The sequence below is a fragment of the Eupeodes corollae genome, chromosome 1 (assembly GCF_945859685.1).
Source record: "Eupeodes corollae chromosome 1, idEupCoro1.1, whole genome shotgun sequence".
Taxonomy (NCBI): Eukaryota; Metazoa; Arthropoda; class Insecta; order Diptera; family Syrphidae; genus Eupeodes; species Eupeodes corollae.
In genome coordinates this window covers 162,342,107-162,368,821 of record NC_079147.1, presented here as the reverse complement: position 1 = coordinate 162,368,821, position 26,715 = coordinate 162,342,107, and the positions used below count along the sequence as shown (strand labels likewise).

The window sequence follows — 26,715 nt, the reverse complement described above, 5'->3', positions numbered from 1 at the left end:
TTTTTAAAATGTGTACTTTTTTGAGGAGAAGCAGCAGACAATTGTCTCACAATTGAAGCCGAATATTTTTTACCCTCGCTTCTTAATTTCATTTCGGTGGCCAACGATAGTTCTTATCCACTTCTGTTTTTGATAAGATCATCAACCTTACGTCTCTTAGACCAATAACTACATGAATTAAAATCTTTTTGTGGTCTTCCTGGTTTTTTATTTTCACATCAGTCACAATGTAAGAAAATTGAAGACAATTTTGAAGCCATAAACTATTGTACTGCAAAAACCGTCCGTGGTGACGGCCAACTTTGTCCCATTTGACACCAATTTTTTGACAAAAACCTCTTATTTTACTGGTTATCTCTTGAAGTGCTGCATCAGGTTAAATTACATCACCATACTCTCGTAAAATATGATCTCTAATTGCATTAAATCTATTCGAGCTTGAGACTGTATACAAAACATCAAAAATTGACCGATATGTTATTTCACTAGCCATTGTTTATAACGGACAAGTCTTAATTATTCGCAAACTTTCGCAATATTTTGAATTCTTTCCTATTACCTTATAGGGTAAAGTTCGTAATGAGGATGGCCTCACAACGATATTCTGCGATGTAATAAAGAAAAGTCTATCCTAAATCATGTACTTTGCAATTTTCTTTAAACAAATCACTTACCAATTAAACAGTGCACTTTAAAAAGTGAAATAAGGCCAAATTATTTTGGGAAATAAGACCAACTACCCTGCTATAGTAATTGCGGTGGGTGTGAGGTTGAGTGTATGCAAATTTCGTTAGCGAAGTGAAATAAAACCAATTTGACTTTATTTCAGTTTGTTTAAGAGAAATAAGACCAATTAATTATTTATTACACTTTACAAAAGTGAAATAAGGCCATTTTTTCTGAAATTTGGCTTTATTTTAATATTCTTTCAACCTATTTCCCTTAGCATATGAAATCGAAATCACAAAAAAGTTGTAAATTAATCTAAAATAATCTTTTTAAATGGGCATTGGTAATAAACATATTTTTTTTAATTCCATTTATTTAAATTCTTAATTCTTTTATGGAAGGTGCAAAGCTGATCTGTACCGTATTTTGTATTTATTTCAAACTCAACATTTTTGAATTTATTTAAAAAAAAAACGGGGTTTGTGTATGTGTTCTTCAATATAAAATATTAAACATTAACAAACAAAATAACTTTCATGGAAAGAAAACAATAACGAACGATATAAATAAATATAATTGTGCTCTTTTTATCTATATAAATAATATTCCTCTTTAATAATTTTATGTTTATTTTTTAATTTCGTGTGTTTGTATTTCAAAATGTGTGTATATTTCTATATGTATATTGTATATGTATTATATTTGAATGAATTATGTAACCTATCAAAAAAATAAGGAAACACACATCTATTTTTCTTTCTCTTCTTCTATAAAACAAAGTATTAAATGTTTGCGAAAAAGATACATTCTAAACAAGATATTTATGATTATTTAAATTTTATGTATTACATTATCTTAAAGTGTATAAAATTTAGCTATAAGCCAAAATATAATAAATACCTAAGCAATAACAAAACAAAAATCAAAAAAATAAAGACAAAATTTCTTAATAAATTCGTACATCAATATGTATATATATCAAAATTTAGAACCCTGTTAATTGGCAAATATCAGCTGACAATACTCGAATGATCGGTCATATGATATTAAGAAAATACTATGACGGCGAGGATATTCTAGGATTAAAGGTTCTTGGTGGTCAGCCATTAGTGGGAAGCGGATATGCTGCAGGAGCTGGAGGAATCAATGTTGTTAGTAATAATAATGGAAATGGTTATGGTGCCATTATTGATAAGGTTAAACGTGGGTCTGTTGCGGATATGGAAGGACACATAAGGCCAGGTAAAATACAAAATAATTTTCTCAATGTCCATAAACATATTTACATTTTTCTTTATACTTATATTTTTATTATGATTTCGTTTTTAATACATACCTAATTATAAAGCTTTTTGTTATAACTTTTATGTTAAACAAAATATTAGAAAAGTGTTATATTTTTATGGTTTATTAGTTTTTATTTTGGTATTTAATGTTTATAAATGTCCTAGCTGCTGTATGTGTTTTTATTAAATCACAATATTTATCGTTCAATTGTGCTTTAATTAATAGAAATAGAATAAAGTTGATATACAGACAGATTAACAAAACTACTATATTCCATAAAATATAAAATAATACAAACAATTAATTTTTTTTATCCTGTGCATCACTTTTTGAAAACATTGTTATTGAAAAATTAAGCCTTTAAAAACCGTAAATAATTAAATAATATAATACAGATATCTTACTTTTTACAATGGTTATGTTTAATATATCTTCTAAAAACACATTATTTAGTTATAAACTTTTCAGAAAATGCTTCAAAATTTAACTTATAAAATCGAAATTTCATTCTGGAATCCTCTTCGGGAACAAAGTGTCAACTGAAAGAAAAATGTTGACTACAGGGTTATCCATTTTGCGAATGATATTTCTTTTCTATCATACATTTTGAACATTGACATTATGTGTGAAATACTACATCATTTGAATAACCACCAAGCCAATTATTGCAAGCATCGATTCTTTTGAGGTAATTTTCGACAACTTGACAAATGTTTTTAATTAAATACTTAATTACTTACGTAAGGTGGCGATACAGTCCGGGGCGGACCTGACCCTCAACCAACATGCGTCTACAGCCAGTTAGGTCACAAGCTAGCTGTCTCCAGTTTCACACGCCAAGTTGGTTGAGGTCTTCCTCTCCTGCGCCGTTCTTCAGGATTGGCTTCGAAAACCTTCCGGGCTGGAGCGTTGATATCCATTTACTCTACATGACCTAGTTATCTAAACCGTTGGACTGTTAACTAAGTCAGTGTCGTTGTAACTCTCCGTACAGTTCGTCGTTATATCTCCTCCTCCATTCTCCATCTATGCATAGGCATACGGGACCAAAAATCACCCGAAACATTTTTCTCTCGAAGCATCCTAAAACGCTCTCATCTTTCTTTGAGGGTCCGGGCTTAGCCGCCATAAATGAGAACCGGGATGATGAGTGTCTCATAGATGGTGATTTTAGATGCTCGAGAGAGGACTTTACTTCTCAATTGCCTTCTAAGTCCAAAGAAGCAGCGATTTGCAAGAGTTATTCTTCGTGTGAAAGTCCTTAACTACCTCGAAATTATAGCTATCCATGGTGACGTTTTGTCAATATGTCGTTGTTCAAAGGACATTGAATAACGACGCCATTTGATGACAGCATATACTTGGTCTTGTCCTCATTTACCACTTAGACTATTTTCTTCGCTTCCGTCGCAATGCTCAAAAACGCTCCACTAATGTCAATATCATCTGCGTATCTGAGTAATCGGATGGACCTTTGGAAGATTTTGCCTGTAGTATTGACGGTTGAGTTTTGCACAATTCTTTCAAGAACGATATTTAAGAAGTCGCATGAAAGTTTATCGCCTTGTCTAAAACCTTTTTTTGATATCAAATATATCGGTGAGATCTTTTCGAGCAGCGTGAATTTCCCATCGTCTTTCTGCACAAACGGATAAATTTGACAGGGATGACAAAACTAGACATTGTTCTGTAGAGCTGTCTAGGCGTCATCGCCTACTGCTTTAAATAGTTCGGCAGCGATGCCGTCAGCTCCAGCAGCTTTGTTTCACATAAGTTTGGATATACTAGTATGTAGCTATATGTAGCGGAATTTTTGATCTGCGTCGCCTAGGTTCAGTGGTTCTATCTTCCTTACAGCGGAATTCGGCTCGTCATCCCCATAATATAATTTAGACAAGTGTTCTTTCCATATTCTCAACATAAACTGCGGTTCTACTCTGATGTTCCCCGATGTCCTTACAGGTTTCGGTTTGTGGCTGGTACCCTTGGGAGTTTTTTTTTACCTTTTGGTAAAATGTACCCACTTCATTCCTGTTGTCACATCCCTTAATCTCCTCGATCACAAGCTTCCCATGGTATTTTTTCCATCAAAGAAGCCGGTGTTCCTCTCTCCTCTTTTCCTCGTAGAGCTCGCGAGCAGCTCTGGTCCTTATGCAGCGCCGTTTTTATGCCTCTTGTTTCTCTTCGTGCGCATGCCGGCATTTGTCATTAAAACAGGTGTTTCGCTGTTGTGGCCGTGTGAAACCTAGCACTTCAGAGTCGGTGTCTCTGATGGCTGCAAGGAAATGTTGGCACTGGTTTTCAATGCTTAATGCAGGCAGCATAGGAATCCTTAAGATTTTACTAGAGGCTCGATCAAAAAAGGAAATGGCAGTCTCTGGCGATGGTAGCTATCTAATGTCGAAACTTCTCACAGTACTTCCTTGTTTTGGCTTGGATCGGAATATCCGTAGCCGTACCTTGGCTACAACGAGATAGTGGTCCGAGTTGGTATTTAAATGCTGAAGAGTTAAAAGTTTATCTCCATTAACAAGGTTTTTCACGTAGCCCCACAGAAAAAAGTCTAGCGGTGTCAAAGGTGGCATGATCTTAGTGCCAATTGATACCGCCACGAAGAGAAACTACGCGGCCAGGAAATGTCTCTTGCTATAAAGCCATATTTGATCGATTTGTTTGGCATTTTGCACCGTCTTGTTAAAACTACATATTCTCCAAGTCGTAAAAAAAGTCGGTTATCATATGACCATAACGCAGTGACAGTCGTTAATCGTCGTTTTCGTGACTTTTTATGGATAATGTCCTTTTTTCAATTACAAAAAGTAGTTCTGGCATTGAGAACGGAGAGTCTAGTTTTTCGATGTAAAAAAGGTAACGCAAAACATATGTAAGATTGCTTAGGATCTACTTTTGTAAGTTTTTCGAAATATGAGCCCATCATGTCGATACTAATCGGAAAAACATTTGATCTGTTTCGGTTACCTGAAATTCGTAAATTTTGCCAGAATTCATTAGCATCCCTTCATTGAATCGTATTAAGAGCTATACTTTGCACAAATTGTTGTTTTTTATAGAGGCATAGGTTTTTATAAGTATTATTCGCCTGCAGATAAAGATATTTCAAGGCTGAGTTGTTAGTTTTCCTAAAGAGTTTCAACCATTTAAAAGATATTTCTCTGCTTTTTCTACATGCATCATCATACCAGCTGCACTTGTAAGAAATTATTGAGATTTTGCCTATAAATATCATATTTTTTATCAATCCAGCGCAATATTGAATAACTGGTATCGTTTTGTTCTGGAAAAGTAATAAGTTGGAATTTAAACTCACACAAATGGGAAGATGTAATGAATAGTTAGCAGGGATGACGTTGAAATCTTTTACAATATCAAGCCAGTCACCTTTGGCTAGGCAATAATCGATAACAGAGCAACCTTGACTACAAATAAAAGTAAAGTTTCCTGGATTCCTTTTTGATACTCCTTTCAAGACCAAAAACCCAAAATAGTTTTTGAACTTTAAATTCCACAAAAGATGTCCAAAATATATGTTACGATCAAATGTATTTTAAAAGTTTAAATTTAGATAGATTTTTCATTTCTGTTCAATTTACGTTTAGTTCAAGAAGTACCCCACAGTATAGTAATTGATAACCATCTAAGTACTGATTAAAAGAAGTTCTAAGTACCTAATCTACACATCTTATCTTTTCAAATATTTCTGAACTAAACCTTGATTTAAAAAAAAATATTTTTTTTTTCATTTTTGAGTAAATGGCAGTAGAAAGATCACATTTTTCATTATTTAGTTTTTAAATATAATTCGAAGTAAATAAATTCTGAAGTAAAGTTAAAGGGTAATTAGTTCATTATTGTATGCTTACATTTTTGTTTACACAATTTTTCAGTTCTTACGATACAATACAAAATATTTACAGTAAGTTTAATTATTTTGTGTCTGGCAAACCTTCACCCTTGATAAAATGACTCGAAATATTTTTGTGTTGCCCGAGTAAAGTAAAAATACAAAATTTTGAAATTTGAAATGATTTGGAAAATATTCTAACCTAATTAAGTTAACTTATATAAAAATATAAAAATATTTGCAAAAATAAAAACCCATACAGCAGCACACAATTCATTCACTTTAAAAACAATAAAAACAAAAATGAATAAAATTAGGCGACGAAGTCATCGAATGGAATGGACAAACTTTGCATAATAAAACCGCCGAAGAAGTTTACGATATCATTGCTGAAAGCCGTCGTGATTCACAAGTGGAATTAATCATATCCAGATCGCTCGGTTCTAATTGTGGTCGAAAAACAGTGCAAGGTTCATGGCGGCAATCACATTCTCCGCCTGCAAGATTTGGTCGAAAAGGTATCTATATATGAAGTCAAAATTATAATAGCTTAAAATATTTTGACGGCAAACAAATATACATTGGTAAAATAAAATTATAAAATTGTTTTTAAAAATACCAAAAATCAGTAATTTGTAGATAAATAAAGAATTAAAAAAGAATTATTTAAAAAAGGAGCAACAACATTAAATTGTCTTTTCTAGAAAATAAAACACATGCTATTTAGGTAAAATCAAAATACTCGTCGTGTTAGAAATTGAAAACATAGTAGTTAGTTAATTTTTTTATTTTCAGAAAATTAGATTTGTTTCCAATTATTACATATTTACAACGAAACACTTTCTCTCAAAAAATAATCATACAGTCATGTACGTAGATTGTAGGATCAAGCATTCAATAGAACTTCATTAATTAAAATATGTATTGTTTTATTGCGAAGTCATTTAGCTTTCTCCAATTTGAGATAAGGTATATTTGAAAATTAAAATTCGTACTTGCAAACGAAAAGTTGTGACAGTGAAAATTGAATTAAGAATGAAACATTTTATTGAGGTTTATTTTCTAAATGGGTAGCATACTAGATGAATAAATTATTTCTTCTTTCATTCCATTTATTTCGAAACACAAGTTCTATTTATATCTATTATTTCCAACATAAATAAAAATATACATAATCTATAAATCTTCTTGAATTTGTATGTATGGGAGTTTGTATGAGTCAAAAATGTAAATTTTTAATTGAAAAAATGGATATTTGATTTAAGTTGCTTTCATTTTCCTCTTCTACAGGTGTTGATAACATCGAAATTCATCGCGATAAGCCAAGTGTATTAATAACGTCACCCGGTTCACCTGACCTGCATGCAGCAGGGCGCCATCACCAAACAAACGCCATCCCTCACCATCATCAGCACCAGCAACAACACCCACATTCACACCACTCGCACCCCCACCACCAACAGCAACAGCAACATCAGCATCAACCATTGTCAAGAGGAATAGAAGTAGGGGTCGTGCCGAATCCAACGGTAAATTTACGTTACAATCAGCGGTTGGGTCCTACGGCGACGGGTCACTGTCACCTCGACCCGACTATTGATGGACGCCTACAGCTGAAGCTAGGGTATGACCAGAATACGCTACAGCTGATTGTTACGCTGGTGTGTGCCAGCGGGCTTACATTGAGAGCCAATGGCGCCGCCAGAAATCCCTATGCTAAAGTAAGTTCCTTTTAAATATTGATATATTATCATAACTAACGTACGTAACTTTTGTTTTTTTAAATTGAAGGTGTTCCTTTTACCCGAACGGGGTGCTAAGGCAAAACGCCGAACGAAAACCTTAGCAAGCACATGTGAACCAAGGTGGGGCCAAACGTTTGTATATGCTGGACTGAGGAGATGTGATTTGACTGGGCGACTACTGGAGGTAAGATAAAGTTTTAAATTGTATAAGTTGGTTTTTATCCATAGGGTTTTTCAATATGGCCGTATTGGGTGTAGAGGTCGTGCATTTGCTGTGTATGCACGTAGTCGTAGACCTGCTGAAATCACATGTCATCTAGGACCATATGGTTCAATTAGGGCCATAAGAAATTAGTTATCATCGTTATGTAGCTCTCGCTGTTGACGGCGACCGCCTCAGTCATGTCGTTTTGAAAAAGTACGGAAGTATTACGCCACCGGCCCAAAATCCACACCAAACGGTAACTTTTTGAGAATGTAATATCAACCTCGCATGGGTTGTTGTCGTCTCATATACGACAATTTTGCCATTCATCCAAAAGCGTGCCTCGTCACTAAAGAATATTTTCCGGTCAAAATTTTGGTTCTCTTTCAAACGATTCGAAGCCCAGTCACGGCGTTGTCTATGGTCATGATCTTTGAGCTCATGTGTCAGTTGAATCTTGCACGGATATAGGCCCAAGTCCCGATGCAAAATTCGCCAAGTTGAAGTCTGCGAAGGCCGAGTTTTTGTGCACGGCGAGGAATACAATGCCTCGAGTTTTTCTGTTATTTCGAAAAATAACTAACGGTTCGGGAGGGGCGATAGACCGTAGAGTCCTCCACAGCCAAGGCCTTGTTGATCTTCAAGGACTACCGAAAACATTGAAGTGGTTAAAAAGAGTTTCGAATCTTTCAAGAACTTAAAGAAAGTGATTTTGTTTCACGCAAACTTTTTTGAGAGACGGTGTTGGAGCATTTTCGTCGTACTGCCTTTTCTTACAGGCGAAAATGTCGATATTGATACTTACCGACCCTTAATAACGGATTTCTCTTGCCAAACCTGCAAGCCTATCCATCGTTGAATTTTTATATAAGGGGATACCTCATAGCAAGAGTTTACTGCAACAATCCCCGAGCTCTAGTAAATCTAAAAAAAAAACATTAGTCGAGAAATGAGCGCAACTCGGCGGAACAATATAAATTTGTATTTAATTTTGAAAATGCAAAACTCCCCCCAGACACCCTGTATTTGCTTCGTAAGAATAATGTTTTCTCTGTTAGTGCACCGAATTTGTTCAAGCATAATAAAATAATATTACTAAGAATATGTTACTGCTTCAAGGAAATATCAAAACACAAAATAAGAGCTTCTGGTGTAAAAAGTGTCTTTTGTATTTTAAAAGTGCTTTTATGTTTTTTGAGCTTCAAAACTTTTTTTTTGTCATACAATATGCTTTCTCAGTTAAGCCGTTTGGATTCAGCTTTAAACTGTACGTCCTCACCATTCCTGACAACATTACTCTGGTTCATTTGAGTGTAAGTAAGTCACTAGGCCCTAGTTCTCTAATTGCTTTGTTCTGAAAAATTACGGCAGTACAAAATATTGGTCATTCGTAAAAAGCATGAAGAATTCTTCCTCATACTCGATTCCTCCGCTCGTTTTCAATGACACTCTGTTTCTCCATACGAAAAAACTACCTTTATTTCTAGGCTGTTCGCCGCCAATTCAACGTTGCCAATGAGTGGCCTTCAGGTCTTGTTCCGAGTGTTCAGATCGTTCAATACAAATATTATTGGATGAGTTCAATCCTGGAAACCGCAAAATAAATGCTGGTGTACCACAGAGCTCTGTTTTATCTCCAACACTCTTTCTTATTTTTGTTAATGACCTCCTGTCTACAAATTCTAATTAAATACAATGTTTTACTGACTGACTGATAGTACTCTTAGATTTATTCGTTTTCAGGCTAACATCTCTCTTCTTCGGATGTGGAACTACAACGAGAATAAGGGTCCGCCATCTAACGTTTTTTAGTTTCAACTAGTACTCATTTCGTGAATTTCAACACTTAGCTTATGTCGGATTCGACATATAATTAGTTGTATCTTTTTGCTGAACGAATATGGTTGTGTAAACGCTTGAACAACGCTGAGGAAAATTGCCTGCGACCGAAAATTGTCACATTTGGGGCACAGAAAACCCACAAACATACATTGAAAAGTCGATAGTCACTGTTTGGTGTGGATAGTCTCCGTAGTCCAAAAAGTCTCCTTACAGCAGCCTAATTTAAGTGTTTTTTTTTGAAAATAAGTACTAGAAATAAATGTAGAAACCTAAGTGTTAACATTAAAAAAAGTTGGTTTCCACCTTCACCTTTTTACCAAATTTAAAAAAATTGTGATTGTGATATTCAAAATACTTGTTTTTAATATACATACTCGTATATATTTTATCTCAGAATCAACAAAATCAGGTGTACGGATTTTTGGACTATGTGTATATAAATTACGTTTCACGATGTTTGTCCGTGATGGACTCCTTAACTACTTAACCGATTTTTATCAAATTTGTACATCGTGTGCAGTTTGATCCAACTTGAAAGATAGGGTAGCTTACAAATAATTTGTTCATTATTTGGCAGTCTCAATTATCAATGATAGATGGAGACATCGATTGAGTAAGTATTCAATAGATGGCGCTATGTCTAACTTCCACACGTTTTATATAAGATACAATTTAAAAGCGTAACCACTATACATTCAATAGAACTATGTTAGATTTACGAGTAAACGGCAATGATAAACCTTACCGCGGTGCTATCTCTCCTGTGATTGTCGCTAGACTTTAACAGCTTTGCCTCGTTCTACTTTCAAATATGAGATGAATGCATGTTTAAAACAATAATTATTATGGCGCAGTGTTGAAGTACTTATGATGTTGATGAAACTAACTTTCATTTGATTTGATGTCTTTTAAATCAATCGATACTGTTGTCAATGAAAAGTGAGTGTAAATTTTCCAATGGGATATTTAAATTTACAAGATATACCTGGAATGCCGACACATAACCTTCTATTAAAATCCACCTTAATTATGCAACGGTAAACATTTGGTCATCAAAAAGATCACCGGGAATATTCTTAAAGCAACCATTCTAACTGGAAAGTTTAAAGGAAAAGTGGTCCTTTTTTAACGTATTCTAATGATACCGTCAAATTCAATCATACCCTTTAGAAGGTTAGAGTTTTCTATTCGTTTAACTTTTGCCATGTCAATAAATAAAATTCTAGGCCAAACAATGTCAATTTGTAGTTTAAAATTGAAAGATGCATGTATCTCTCATGGGCTGGATGCATGTTCACGTGTAGAGAAAAACCGTCAAAGCTATTTGTGTTACCGAAAAATGGGTTAACCAAAAATATTGTTCACCGCTTAGTGCTTAATTAAATTGAAATAGAAAGTATTTATAACTCAAAATAATAAATATTATTGTCTGAAGATTTTAAACTATCCGCCCTACCTACCTCATTTACAATTTTAACTGTCACATGTCATTTACTAACAAAATTTGTATGTTTCAAACTTTAAAAAAATTTTAAATTTTATATTTAATTCTTTTGTATTAATTTTTACTTTACATCCATTGTACGAAAATGTTGATCCATTTTGTTTAAAGTCCTTCCTTTTCAAATATCAAACCAGTAAATTTTGTATACCAGCCTTATCGTTTCCGTATTTGTTCGTAAATAAAGGTAAACGTAGTAGAAAGTCAGTTATTAAGGTCGCCATGTTTTTTAAGAATGGCATTTACGAAAAAAAGCATGGTGGTGCCCATGTCTGATGTTCTCCCACCGTTCCCTTGAATAGTTTACAACAATTTAATATAACAAGAAACACTAGCCACAGCAACGCATGAACATTTATGTTCATTTTTGCCTCACTCGTAACTTTAAAGTAGAAAGTCAGAACGAAAATGTTCGTTCTTGTTGATTCTCATTTTTTTAAATGAGCTTTCATTATTAATTCACCAGATCCTTATAATATTGCGTACATTTGTCTATACCTGCACATATCTGCGCTTTTTACCCTTAAAAATAATAAGTTTACTGGATCTGGATCAGTTTATAAATAAAAATAAATTGGGTGGCGCAACAGTCCGTTGAGAACCAGGGCCTAGTGACTTACAACTCTCAACCATTCCTGTGTGCGAGTAATGTTGTCAGGAATGGAGGGGACCTACAGTTTATATGCCGAATCTCGAATTAGCCGAGAAGCACTTTTTCATGACAAGAGTTACTCTTGGAGAATTTGTCAAATCCTCGCAAGAGGCAGTACCCGTGAAAAGACTTTTGGTGGCATATGCAGGGATCGAACCCAAGACCTCTGGCATGACAGTCCAACGCACTAACCATCATGCCAAGTGACTGGATCAGTTTCTAAACAATTATAATAATTATTAAATATTATATTTATACCACATATGTTTTTATTTCTATTTAATACATTTTTCCTTGAACTTATTATTTCGGTTGATATACATTTTATTTTATTTTTTGTGCTATCTATTTTAGGTGACATTATGGGACTATCTCCAGTTTGGTGCCAACGAATTCCTGGGTGAAGTTCTCATTGACATAACCCATCATATACTTGACGATGAAGCAGAATGGTATCCTTTGCAGCCGCATCAGGATCCCGTGCATATCGTATGTTTCAAGAATCTTTTTTTTTTGTTTTTTTAAATAAACACAAACAAAGTCTTAAACGAGTAATTTACAAGAATACATCAAATATTTATCATTCAGTATCTAATTAATAGTTCTTTTTAGGAATTTGGTTTATTTATTTTACCCTCACCTGTACTTCCATTTTCCCAAAAAACGAAAATGTTTTTAACTCATGAACTTAAAGATGGTTGTTTCTTCCATTCGGTTTTTGATGAATCGCCCTGAAATATTCCGTTAAAATAAAATCCAATTTACTTTGCAATATAACTTTAAAATTTTATTTTTTAATAATGTTTGAGATGCTTTGAATTTAGATTCAGGGAATTATTTTAAAGCAGTGCATTTAAATAAATTAAAGAAACGTCTTAGGCCATCGGTCGGTAAAGAATGGATAATCCTGGACTCATAGCCTGTTTTATGAATGGTTTGAGACCTGAAATAAAATGCATCTACCTCGAAGGGTATACTCAAAATATATTAATTTTTTTCATTGAGAGAATTGAGATCGTGTGTTATGTTTGGACCACGATTTTTGATAGTTAAAAAACAAACATAACTCATTCCAAATAATTCATTAAATAAGGAAATTACATTGCTAGAAATTATAGTATTAGTTATGATTCAATTCAATAGAATAGTTGGAAAATTAAAAATGTGTAAAAAAAGTCGCTATTACAATAAATAGAAAGTCTTATTAACATTGAATTTGTATGTTATTTTTAGACTGAATAAATTATGTTATCATTTATCAAAAGCGGATGTAAATTTAAGAGGCTATAAGCAGCACTGGTCGACAAGTTTTTTTCAAAAGAAAAAGGCGAAACACTTTGAGAGGAAGTTTTGCTTATGTAAAGAATTTGTTACAGTTCTACTATACCAAGTTTTTGAAATATATTCAGAAAATATAAAAACAATGGTAAAAACGGGTATTTTTAAAAATTGAACAAATAGTTCGAATTAAGGTTTGGATTCGAAATTATGTCCAAAACTATCAAAAAATTTCAAATTCCATTTTTCTTTCAAAAGTTCATATACATAAATTCAAGTAAAGACTTATAACGAATGAGAAGTTAGAGAAACCTAGTAAGATAATAAAATGCTTCAAAGAAAAAGATTTTAACGTTTCAAAATGATCATACAATTTTTTGTAAGGACTGGCGACCAGTGTAGTTTAACGATCATCTAGAAAGTGATATATCATAAATATACTACTTACTTACTTACTCAAGGTGGCGCTACAGTTCTGTGTGCAAAGGGCCTCACCCAACAAACTTCTCCGTCTAGCTCAGTCCCAGTGAGGTCACTATTCACTAGTGCGCGCCACCTGTGGGTGGATTCGAAGTCTTTTCGGACCAGAGCATTGGTTTCCAGCGCTCTATGTGACCCAGCCATCTTAGTCGTTAGACTTTTACCCTTCTGGTTAAGTCTACGTCGATGTACAGCCCGTACAGCTGGTCGTCCCTTCTTCTCCTCCACTCACCTTCGATGCATACGGAATCGTAGATCACACGAAGAACTTTTCTCTCGAACCGACCCAAAGTGCGTTCATCCGCTTTTGCCATAGTCCATGCTTCTGCACCGTATAGCAGGACGGGGATGATAAGGGTATTATATAGCAACACTTTGGTCCCTCGAGAGAAGACTTTGCGATTGTTGATCTCCCAGCATCTCCCTGTTTCGCTTGGGTCTGGAAACACGAAGTGCTACCTTAGCTACATCGAGGTAGTGGTCTAGTTAGCTCTTCGGAAAGTTTGGACATCCATGATGATGAAAGCGTTTCTGGCGTCGATCGAAATATAGTCAATCTGGTTGACGGTAGATTGGTCTGGAGAACACTCCAAGTTCCCTTGTGACGTTTTGACCCGCAGCAAAATCTATGAGCCTGAATCAGTTGTCGGAAGTGTTGTCGTCCAGGCTGTTTTTTCCAATTATTCTACCAAAGATGTATTCCCTTAATATCTTGGCACTAAAATCGCCCAGGACAATTTTAATATCGTAGCCAGGACACTGCTCATATGTTTTGATGTCTAAGAGCTTGAAGAATATATCTTTGGTGTTGTCATCCTTTTCTTCTGTGGGGGCGTGTGCGTATATAAGTCTAATATTGCCGAATATAGCCTTGATGCGGATAGTCATGAGGCGCTCGTTGATGCACATATAGCTCAAGACTACTTGCCTAAGTCTAGCCCCAATGACAAAGCCGCATATAAATAAGCGCTGTTGGTTTTCTCGGTAGCAGTCACCATAGTAAATGTCGCAGTTTTTCTTCCTCTTTTTGCCCGGCCCATCCCATCGTATTTCCTGGATGGCGGTGATGTCTGCTTTATAGAGGTCTAGGGCCTCCACTGTAGTTGGTGCAATTAGAGGGTCAAAGATGTCTTGTCTTCCTAGCTTGGCATTAAAAACTTCTAAGACAATTTTATTGTAATAGCCATAGCACTGCTCATGTGTCTTGTCAAAGAGCTCGAATAATATGTGTTTGGTGTCTTCATATGAGGCTTATGTTGGCGAATTTAGCCTTGATGCGGATTGTCATGATGCGCTCGCTCACACTGTTGGAACTCAAGACTTTTTGCCTGAGTCTAGTTCCAACAACAAATCCACACCCAAATATACGCTGTCTTTGTTTTCGGTAGCAGTCGCCGTAGTATACATCGCAGTCTTTTAGTTTGCTTTTGCCCGGTCCATCCCATCGCACTTCTTGAATGGTTGTAATATCTGCCTTGCAGCAGTTTAGGGGTTCCGCTTATTGTTCGGCTGCACGTGGTCTGTTAAGGGACCTAACATTCCACCTAACATTCCACGTGCATTCGTTATCCTTAATTCGTTTTTTGCGTAAGTTATCAACAGTTAATCCGCCAGTATCCGAGGTTTGTTTTTACGTAGCTGTGAAGTCATCCCGACGGCACAACCCCCAAACTGCAGGGCCAGATCCTTAGTATAACTCCAAGGACGGGGAGCCGGATAAACCGCTCCTCATAGGCCTGGGCACATAAGTCGTAGAAGCCCTATAAGGTGTTCAGTAAGTAGTTCAACCTTACTGGAACTGTAGTCGCCACCATTGATTCCATCTCGGGAATTACTCCGCTGCCGTCTGAGTAAGGAGAGGTGACTTAGTGAAAACTCTCTGAGTTTGATATTCAGCATAAAAAGAACATTCAAATTCAATGCAATAAAACAAAATTAAAATATTGTAAACAAATTTTTATTCAATCTAAGAAATGTTTGTTATTTAAATAACTTGAGATTTTCTATGCCTTTAGTATAGTTTACTTCAAAAGTAAACTATACTATACGTGTTAAATTGTTAAAGTGTTAAGTTATTCAGTAATTATTAATTTACATTGGTCAACTTATACTTTTTATAAGATTTTAAATTACTTTAATTTTAATACCTCTACAAAATCAAACTGTCATCACTACAAGTTTTTTAAATATAATCTTTTAAAGTTCGTAGAAACCTTAAATTAGGCCTTTTAAATCTATGTAAATTCATGAAGTAATTTTTTCATCCATTCCCGAGTTTAAGCACATTTACCTTAAATCAGAATTTGGATTCGGAATCAGCACTGAAACTAACTCTAGAAAGAATTATTCAAAAATATGTAAAAATTACATTCACAGTTTTTCAAAACTTCAGATAGATTCAAATGTAGACACACATACCATCTTATAAGCAATATGAAACTTCGTAATCTAAGGAGATACTAAAATGATTTCAACTGATGTAGTGTAATAAATAATATGGAGACTTTGGAAATATTTATAAACGAGCGCAAACATTTGACGCGATTAAACTTTAAATCAAGAAACTTTTTACATTTCTCCGAGCCAATACCGATAAAGGGAAATTAACTGTAATAGGAAAACGATATTTCTTAGATTAAAGTGTTAATAAAGTTTAATAAATAGTGTTTCTTAATATTTACATAGTAGTTTTGAGACCTAAACCCTTTAATTTGTTTTTAAAATCATTTTATTTTTATTTTAAAACATCACTCTCCATTATGCCATACTATTTCATTTTCGGGAGAGGAATGGAGGAGTGCTGGTGATTTGAAAGTTACTATTTTATATTATAAACTTTTACCAAATACTTAGAGTTAAATACAGTTTACCTACATCAGGGCTAAGATACTAAACATTTTTTAAAGTTTTTCTAAAATAAATATACGATACGTACATAATAACAGACATTAATATTTACGATAAGGAAACAAAGCAAGTTTAATATTAAATTAAAACAATCCATCAAAAATTCCAAATCCAATTCAAATTTTGTAGCTACGTAGAGATGATCTTACGAATGAACAAATGGACATGATCCTGACACCAACAGACCACTTATCACCACCAAGTACCACATCCCGTTTAAGTGACTCAGATACAACATCTGAATGTGACATCGATGGAATCGCAACTGGTCGTGATGAAGCAAGTTTGTCTTCCTTAGGCAGTTCATCAAGTCCACCTCCTGAGGTAAAAATTAACAAAAAAAAAAAAAACAAAAACAAAAATGAAGATAAGTAAAAACTAAACAAAACTAAAATTTAAACAAAAATACCAACTTCACAGATAAACCACTATTTAGGTTTCAACCAAAAACTAAGAAAATTACTCTGTTTTGTTTCCCTTTTATGTACAGAATGAAATATGTAATAAAGTCGTATACTTTTGTGTATAAAATAAATCAAAACTCAAAAGAACACCATTATAAATACTAAAAATCTTAAAGTATTTAAATTGATCTTGCTTTATTTTTAATTGATGTTTTTTGTTATGTAACTTAAATTCATTTTATCTATTACTATGGCGTGAAGATGGAAACATCGACTTTGAGATAAAATGGTTATGCGAGCTTCATAGTTTTTTTATTGGTTGTGGAAGGGTTTTGTTTCTTGTGTATATTTGAAAAATCGTTCCTTTTATTTGTTTCAATACGGAAAGGGTAGAGCAGAAAACTGAGCGTCAGCAACGGATTTAGTTTGTATCTACTTTATGTGAAAAAAAGAAGGTTTCGTGATCTTAGCAGCTTAACCTTTTTCTATGTAAGAGATTTGAAAATAGGAGTCATTTATTTAACCCTCCTTTACGTCATGGGTTCCATGACTCCAAAACATGTTTGAACCCTCATAACTTTTTAGTTTCTAATTTTATTTATATTGGATTCATAATAATTAATGAATTTATTAATTATGTAATACAACCGCTAGTTCTGCTATGAGTAGTTAGTTGTAAAATACATACATCGGCTGTCGTTGTGTTTGACGTGTTCAGAAATGAATAGAAAGCTTTTTATGAAAAACATCGTCTCCACTTGGGTTTTGTTGTAGTCCAATAGCCCAGGAACTTTAAAAATCTGCTATAAGATATGTTATCATTCATTCTTAAGACCTTAGAAAAGTTGTTTCATGTCCATTTAAGGGCAAATATTGATACAAGACTTCTTTCCACGTCTTAACATGCCTACTGTAAAGGTAAATCGGTAGCAACGGCGCTACGCACGCACCATCGAATACTCCCTCCATCATAAAGAGCTCATTATGGTTGCTTTCCTTGACAACGTGGACACATCTGCACTAACATCTCTAAACTAAGAGAGTTCGCTTGGGGAGTTAATTCATTTAAAGCTGACTGCAAAATAATTAACTAAAAACTGTGCAACTCTTCTGCTGCAAGATTCGTTAGTAGAGGAAAACCACAAGGTGGTGGTCTATCTCCTCTCCTTTGGAACCTAGTGGTAAATGAAATTCTAACTGGTCTGGATGCGGAGGGGTTCAGAGTGATTGCCTATGCGGATAACGTTACTATATCGGTTTCAGGAAACCATCTCTCTTGTAAAATTCCTTAAAAAGAATAATACTTTGGGCTGATCGGTGTGGACTGGGTGTTAACCCACACAAAACCGAATTAGTCATATTTTTGAGGAAATATAAAATTCCATTTGTTAACACTCCTGCTATTAAATTTTTCAGACGATGCTTAGTACCTGGGTCTTATTTTAGACATACAACTAAATTGTACACGCAACATACAACAAAAAAAGTCAAAAAAGCTACTGTAGCTCTCTTTCCTTTAAAAAAACTATTGGTAATAAATGTGGCTTACAACCCCGAACCACGCATTGGCTATATACATCGGTAATCAGACCGATTTAAACTTACGGTCTGGTAGTATGCTGGTCTGCTTTAGAAAAAGCTATGAGGCGCGACAAAATAAATAAAATCCATAGTTCAATTTGTCTATGTATAAACGGATCGCTTAGCACGACCCCATCTGAGGTACCTCTTGATATAATAAGCAAACAAATGGCTCCACGCAGGGCGCTTTAAAACTTCATCGCAGTGGATTAACAACAACATTGAAAACTCGGTAATTCTTAGGTAAAAATAAATAAATTGTGTGGCGCAACCGTCCGTTAAGAACTAGGGCCTAGTGACTTGCAACTCTCAACCAACATGGATGGAGGGGACCTACAGTTTAAAGCCGAATCTGAACGGCCAATTCGAAGAAGCACTTTTTATGACAAGAATTACTCTTGGAGAATTTGTCAATTTCTCGCAAGAGGCAATACCCGTGAAAAAACTCTAGATGGTATAGGCCGGGATCAAACATAAGACCTCTAGCATTACAGTCCAACGCACTAACCATCATGCCACGCAATTCTTAGGTATTAAGAATGAATTTCAAAGAACACAAGCTACACCATTCTCCAACTGCAATTCGACAGAAACTTCCAGATTTCTATACCTTCCAAATCTTTTTGGGATGATTGGGCGGGCATTCCTGGAAGACGAGTTGGTCCACTTTTGTACAAACAGAAGAAGGGGTTGGTCAAGGTGTGTACTCTGAACGATTGAAATTAAGTCTGTCATTCCGCCTTTCCAATCATTGTAGCATGTTCCAGAAGCTGTATGGATGAGAAGGAAGAAATAGTTCTTCAACTCTTTTGTACATGCCTTGCTCTAGCTCAAAAACGCAACGTAGCAGAATTCTTCTATAACGATCTAAATCATATAAACATAATCAGCCTTTCACGTTTCGTAAAGGACTCAAACTGGTTTCATTGAGCCGTTTACGTTTTCGTTAATGTCAGGATTTCAACTGAAAAAAAATTGATTTAACAACTTAATTCGACAGATGTCGAATTCCAGCCCTATTCTTTGAAACCGCAAAATGATATGGTTTAACTATTTAATTTAGACGACTTCCTTCATATGAAAGCATTCTATATTTTAGAGCTAAAATATAACAGTTTAGAAGGTTTTTAGTGAACCTTAAAAAAATATTTTGATCTTAAAGAAGTCAACAAAACTTAATAATTGTAGAGAGACAAATATTTGGTTCTTGAAATTCAGGGAAATAAGTACAAGTAAAAGTTTCTCAAAAAATTAAGTAAAAACAAATAATTAAGGTAAACAAAGAAGTTTTGAAGAAACTTTTGTGTGGCTCTCACAAACTACACTTTGCAAAATCTCTTTTCACTTCAGTTCTCGAGAGATTAAAATCGTTTATATTAAATGAATGTTTATTGTTTTTTTAATTATCCCCATTAGTTCAACGAAAATGACACTTTTGTAGTGTCTGGATAATTTATATTCTTGATTTTTTTTTAAATGTTAGTTCTACAGCATACAAAGCAAATTCACTTCAAAAAGTAGAATTCTTAAATTTTTTATCTTTTAAAAGTTTTTTGAATTTTATTAAACCAATTTTGAAAGAAAAAAAAACAGGAATTTAAAGGCAACTTAGTATCGAATTGGCGATCTGTTATTCAATTATTACTTCTTATGAACCTGAATAGTTGCTCTTTCTTACAGAAAAGATCTTATGAAAATAATTGAAAGCATTACTAAAGTTTTTCCAAATTCTCAAAAAACAGCAAACGGCTTTTTGGTGAATATCGTTTAACTGCTAACAAACCTTTAGATGTAATCTTTACTTTATGACTCATATGAACCTCCTGGATGGTCTATTGATCAATATTTAGGCTGGATTTCCTATTCATATTATGTTCTTGGACCAGTCCTTAGTTAAAAGTAGCAGTGCCGAATTTAGAGCTCCAGAGGCCTCGAGGCAATAAAGGACCGGAGACCCTCTCGCTCCAAATTATTTTCAAAATAAAGTAAACCATTTTTTTTCACTCGAGTTTTTCAATAAATAATTTATTGTGAAACCAAGTATATTCCTTAAGTATTGAACATACACTACACATACAACATAAATATAAACGGAAAAAAAATGATCTCAAATTAAATTTAAGGGTAAACGAACGGAACCCTTCGAGCTTTTTTCGTCGAAAAATCGTTGATGATTTCGTTGAAATCCAGTTCTCAGACTAAATCGCTTTCAATGCTCAGAAGAAAAAGCTTCGATAGACGGTTTCGTCCCATTCTGATTCGAAGCCTATTTTCATAATTTTCATTTTTGAAAATGAGCGCTCTCCAGTGCAATTTTTAACATCAAATCCAAATATATTCTCAATGCAATTTCGAGGTTTAGGAATGTATTTTTGAAATTTTGATTTTCGAGAATTTGGTAATAAAATAGTTCCGGGGATTGATCTGTTATATAGTCATTTTTCTTATTGTATGAGTCAATCAGTCCTTTTCCTTTTTGTATGAGTCAATCAAACACACAAATTTTACCAACTTATTACCAAGATTAGGTTCCAAATCATCCGGATACACTTTCACAAATGCCTCTGTTGCAGTGTGCAAATTTTCAGCATCCATCTTCTCGATGTGATTCAGGAATCCAAATCTCGAACATACAGCTCCATAGGCAAGCAATCATTCAGTAGGAGAAACTGATAAATTGGTCAATCACTGGGATGATGGCGGATCCTTTGTATTTTTCCTTTGGTGACAGATTTGCGTCTTGTGCTTTCCCGTAATCGAGCGGATTCAATCTCACATTTCTCGTTCTGGTACGAGGTCGCATGATTATACACATTCATCAGCATGGGATATTTTTTTGGCTGCTTCCTCGTATTAATCAAAACATTTCGTTTGGATTCCACGAATGATTTCAATGATTCTAGTGCACGCATTGCCGATTGAAGAATCGTTTCCGGGTCTTGCAACATCTTGCTTTTAGCGTTCAATGACTCCAAGATATCGTTCCAAACGAAGCGGTTTTAGAGCTTCTTCGATTTCGGAATAGCCGTTGACTAAGGCTCTCGTAGCTTCAGCTCGACAAGACCAACGAGTGTCTCTGAGCTTTTTCAAGACTAAAAACTGGCCTCTTTTCATATACATATCATTTTGAATACATATTAAAGGAAAAGATGTTTACTTGTGTTAATAGTTGGAATTTGAAAAAAAAATCCGAAGCCTCTATTGTCTCCGTAAGTAAAATATACAAAGAAATTTTCCTTAAACAAAATAAATAACTAAAAATATGTAAACGATCAATTTTGAATTCAAGGGAATTACTATGAAAATCAAAACCCCCATGGATCCACCGTTGATCGGAATAGGTACACAATGTCTAACTTTTCACCTAATTTCAATTTATTTGTTTCGAAAAATTAATTTTGTAATAATGCTTTTGCTAAATTTTGAGATTTTTTGAGTGGACTGAAACACAAAATATTAGTAGAAACAGGTACATATTTGCATTTTGAGTTCAAAACATGATACAATAGACTCGCGGTTACGTGAACTTTTAAAAAACGAGCGTGTTCACGTTATCGAGGTTGTTCATATTGACGAAGGTGTAGTTCTTAAATTTGTTTAAATGAATTAGACCTTTGTTTCAACTAAAATTCATATGTTTTTTTTAATTTCAAATGTAAATGTACATAAAAAATGTAATTGTGTTGCAAATAATGAAAAAAAATGCGTAATCCTTTTCTGAATTTTCAATTTTTATTTGGCTGAAAACTTCCTTTTCGCTTAGTCGTTCTAGTACGCTGATATCTGCTGTATTAACGTTTTCATATTCAGTCCATTCGAAAGCCTTATTGAATATATCGATTGCTTCCCTATAGGCTCTCTTGTGATATATAAACTTTCACATTCTTCACTGATCAAAACCTCCGTCGTTTCGGTGTCGTTTGGAAGATCTTCATTCCATTCATGGACATCAGCAAAAAAAATGATCTTCATAGAAGGGCACAAATCGAATCAAATGTTTTTCTGTATAATTAAAGTTCTAGTGTACGTTCCTCTTGAGAGTTGATTGATCAACAAATTCTTTCTCTCAAAACAGCTAGTGGGATATCCTCTTCAGAGTCTTTTTCATTTCTTATTGAGCTTAAAATAGTCGTCCAGCATTTTGCTATTGTTCCGTTTTCGTTTTGCTAGCGTCTCTAAACGTCAATTTTCTAACTCTTCGGTCACAATTGATGAAGAAGACTATTTCTGTAGAAATGTTTTGTTAGTCATAGCATTTTGGTCCATCGGCTGTATGAGCGGTAAAAACATCGCAGTTATTAACCTCAGTTGTTAATTCGTTTTTTTGTGGATGAGATTGAACGTTATCAATTAAAAGAAGAGCTTTGGTGTTTTAAAAATTACCTACACATGAAAACATTTGAAGTCAATGCGAAAGAAAATAGAATAAAAATAGCAGCTGTCATCCATGACGATTTGGAGCTACTGTAGTTAATAAAAAAAAACTGTAGTTAATAGGAGATTTAAAATTCCTAAAAGAGCGAATTTTTTGCCTTTCCAATCACTCCAAGCTTAACTTTTTGTTTTCCTGTTGCGTTTGTACAAGCAAGAAAAGCTGTAATCCGTTTTTCTGACAGGAGCATTTTTTTCTTGAGATGATACGTATGTCTTGTCAGGAAGCAGCTTCCAAAATAAACCGGATTCATCAGCATTATATATTTGATTGTGAGATAGGCCTTGCTCTTTTATTTTAGTTTGCAGCTTGTTTTTGAAAGGGTCCACAAGGTCAGGTCTAGAAGATAACTTTTCACTACTTCTTCTTAAATCTTTGCAACCATCCGTCAATCGCATTGAAATCGCCCTGAGTTTCATTAAATTTTGAATGGACAAATTTAGCTTATTCCTTAACCATCAATCCATTGATAGGATGACTTTGTTCTCGCTGTTTGATGAACCAACGGTAAAGAGCTTTTTCCATTTTAGGAAGTTCAGAACGCTTCATAGTATTCCGCATTCCAGGTCCAGAAAATGTATTGTTAACACATTTTAAAATCGTCTCTGATTTTTTGTTCATAACGGTACTTTTTGCGACATTTTTAAAATGCCAAACTTAATAAACAATACCTGGAAAATACTTAATGGGATTCTCCATTTAGTATAACTATTTGAAAAACCGAAAACGATAAAAGGAAACTATGATTTTTATGTCAAACGCATTTAAAAGTTGTTCACGTTATACGGGTTCCACACACTGTTCACGCTACAGAGTAGTCAATGTAAAAAAAGTGTTCACGTTATAGCCTTTTCACACTAAACCCAAAACCGGGTATTCGGCAAAATGTTTTCGAAAACCCGAAAATCGTTCACATCGAACATTTACACGTACTGAAGACGGGTGGAATGGGCTCACAACATGAACCAACAAGAACTACAAGCTCGCTTGGCTGCAGCTATCCTCTTAAGTTCCCTTCATCAACCGGTCCAAATAATTCACTAAGAAGAAGCTAATTGTGTAGAAAATATATAATAGAATCAACAATAAACAAAACTGTTCCAATAAAAATTAATTCTATTTAAAATATTTTCTGCTTCCTTCACAACAAATTCAATCCAAAGTACTGAGCTTATGACTATTGCTTCTGTTGACCAAATGTGCCTTCAGAATCGCCATATATTGTGGCTGTCCGACCAACTTATAGGCGGGGTTGAGAAGATTCTGAACGATTTCGTGTAGGTCCTAATGGATGGAGCAGAAAAGGTCAATTCCTAGTTACAGATTCGTACCAAAATCACACTCATCCAGAGCTATCACTGAAGCTGTTATGATGGGCTGCAATTTCTAAATGACTATCTCTTTGGCTTTTTCCTTTGATTACTCGCCTGATTTGTCCAACGCACTGAGGATCTTCTTGATGTTGGCAGGCTGTTCATAAAGTTGACACCAGAAATTTTCTTTCATACTTATTCTCCTCCACAAATTAACTTATCGTCTTTCTCATATCTCCCAGATCCTTGTGATTGAACGGAGGTATTGGAAAGTCTTTCTCCAGGTAGTAAGGGAAAGCGTCAAACATATTTGTGGCGACGAGTTTGAAGACGCATCTCTTGGAAACATCATTACGAACTATGAGCAAGTCTTCCTCGTCCTTGGGGTCGTCAAGCCAGTAGCAATAATGAATTCCGGTTCCTCGCTTAAGAAAAAGCGTTTGAAATTCTGGAGGATCATAAACGAACTGCCAGTGCCGCAAGTTTCCTTTTTTTATTTTTTTTATTCCATATTCTGTAAATAAAAAAACAAAAGGAAATAATTCTTATTTTGTAAGGAAATTGTACAAATAATTTTTTTTACCACGACCAAATTTATTGCAAAATGAAATATTTGTTTTGACAGCAGCCATCAGGTGTTTAGTTAACAATAATTTGAGGGCTGAATGTTTCGAAAGGTTTGTTTGTTTAGTTCAACTTTGAATTGCTACTAGTTTTCGAAAGGTTTTATATAAAATTGGGGTTTACGAAAACTTGTGGTTTACCAAAAATATATAGAAAAACTTGAGTTTTCGATGTAGGCTTTCGGCGAAAACCAATAATTTCGCGAAATCCGGTTTTGGACTTTGTGTGAAAAGCCTTTAAGCCGGTGTTCACGCAAGACGGTGTTTTTGATATCGCCAGACTACTGTAGGTCTCGAAAAAATATGATCAGGTTTTCTGTGTAAAATATTATTTATATAAAACATCCACACCAAAATGTATGCAAGGGGCTTTGGGTAAAATGTTAAACTCACAATATGTTTATGTTTTAAATATCTATAGAGATTGTATTATTTTGAAATATAATTAATAACTGTATTGGTGTTCTCTCCAAGCCATCTCTATTTCTCTCTCTCTCTTTCTCTCTCTTTGTCTCACAAACACTCTGAGTTTAATGTCGTTCACTCACTTTTTGTATTTCCAAAATATTTGTATGTTATTTGAATTCTTGTTATCACTGCATTCTTATTGTGGTCACTATTTTTGTCATTCAAGCCATTTTTAAATATTTGTTCATTTAAATGTTTAATGTTGTGTTTTGTTTAATTTTTGTGTATACATTAATACATATAGATAATTTATTTCTCATTTTGTAATCGTCTAATATAAAGTTTTATTTGAACAAGTAGATTTGTCAAAAAGTGATATATGTAAATTTTCAAAAATCAAAGCAATTTAACATAAGTTGTGATTTACACATACATATATCATCTCCAGAATTTGATTAACACTGGATTTTAGTATTTCTTATTAACTCCCTATAGGAAGTTATTGAAAAGGGTCCGATGTGTCAAATTAAAAATGTTGACATTTCTCGACGTTTCAAGGTCCCTAGAGTCGAAATAAAAGATTTTTAGAAAGATGTACGTACGATCGCGACGTTTTTTCGTCGTCCATAGCTCAAAAACTAGAAGAAATACCGACTTCAAATCAATTTTGTTATAATAATGCAGAAAGATGCAGAAAGGGTTCTCAAGAAAAATGAGTGAGTGTTTTTTTTTACCATAGCAGTTTAAAAAAAGGTGAACATTTTGGTTAACCTTAAATATCTGATGAACCAAAAACGATAAAGACTTGAATTAAATTTCATATAATATATTGTAAATTGATACCAAAAAAGTATTTTTTTTTTTAAAATCTAATCAACGATTTTTTTTATAAATCAAAAAAATTTGTCACCTCGAAAATTTTACGAATACTAAATGATTTTATCTAAAAAACATTTTGTACAACGAAAAATAACGTTTTTAACATTAGGTGAGGTTTTGAGAAAATCCCATTGCCAGTTTTTTTTATAAAAATAAAAACCTAAAAATCATTACTCAGGTGGTAAAAATGTATTTTCGACTCAAATATCTTTTCAAAAATTTAAGATTATGGCTTCCGACTAATTTCAACTTCTAAAAAATGTTGTTTTCACCATTCGAAAAAATTTTGAGAAAAATCGAATTGACAGTTTGTTTTACAAAAAATAACAACCTAAACAAAAACAATAATAAAAGTTCTTCAAAACTTCGAAATATTGACTTTGAATTCTTTCTATCTTTTAAAAAATATTGTTGTAAATATTCAGCAAAATTTAAAAAAAAAATCGATTTGACAGATTTTTACAGAAAATAAAAACCTAGAAAAAAAAACAATACTTGAACTTAGTAAAAATTTAATTTCGACTAAAAATTTGATAATCAAAACTAGATTTTAAAACTAAACTATTTCCTTATATAAAAATATTGTTGGTTATTTTCAAATTTTTAATAATAATTCAACTAACAACTTTTTTAACCCAACCCTACCA

General features: G+C 33.9%; 1 protein-coding gene across 6 annotated transcripts in view; it reads left to right on the top strand.

Annotated features, from left to right (window-relative positions):
• Positions 1 to 26,715, top strand: part of LOC129954149 (regulating synaptic membrane exocytosis protein 1) — a 202,662-nt gene that overhangs the window by 119,235 nt on the left and 56,712 nt on the right. For 5 of the 6 annotated variants that reach the window (XR_008782645.1, XR_008782644.1, XR_008782643.1 and 2 more), the window contains exons 8-13: positions 1,659 to 1,911; positions 6,136 to 6,336; positions 7,109 to 7,539; positions 7,610 to 7,747; positions 12,118 to 12,252; positions 16,558 to 16,752. Coding sequence is in view for 1 of the 6 variants with exons in the window: in XM_056067867.1 (XP_055923842.1) it covers positions 1,659 to 1,911; positions 6,136 to 6,336; positions 7,109 to 7,539; positions 7,610 to 7,747; positions 12,118 to 12,252; positions 16,558 to 16,752 (1,353 nt within the window). In the remaining 5 variants the exon portion in view is untranslated. The remainder of the gene's footprint in view (positions 1 to 1,658; positions 1,912 to 6,135; positions 6,337 to 7,108; positions 7,540 to 7,609; positions 7,748 to 12,117; positions 12,253 to 16,557; positions 16,753 to 26,715) is intronic. The other variant, XR_008782647.1, reaches the window with a different exon arrangement.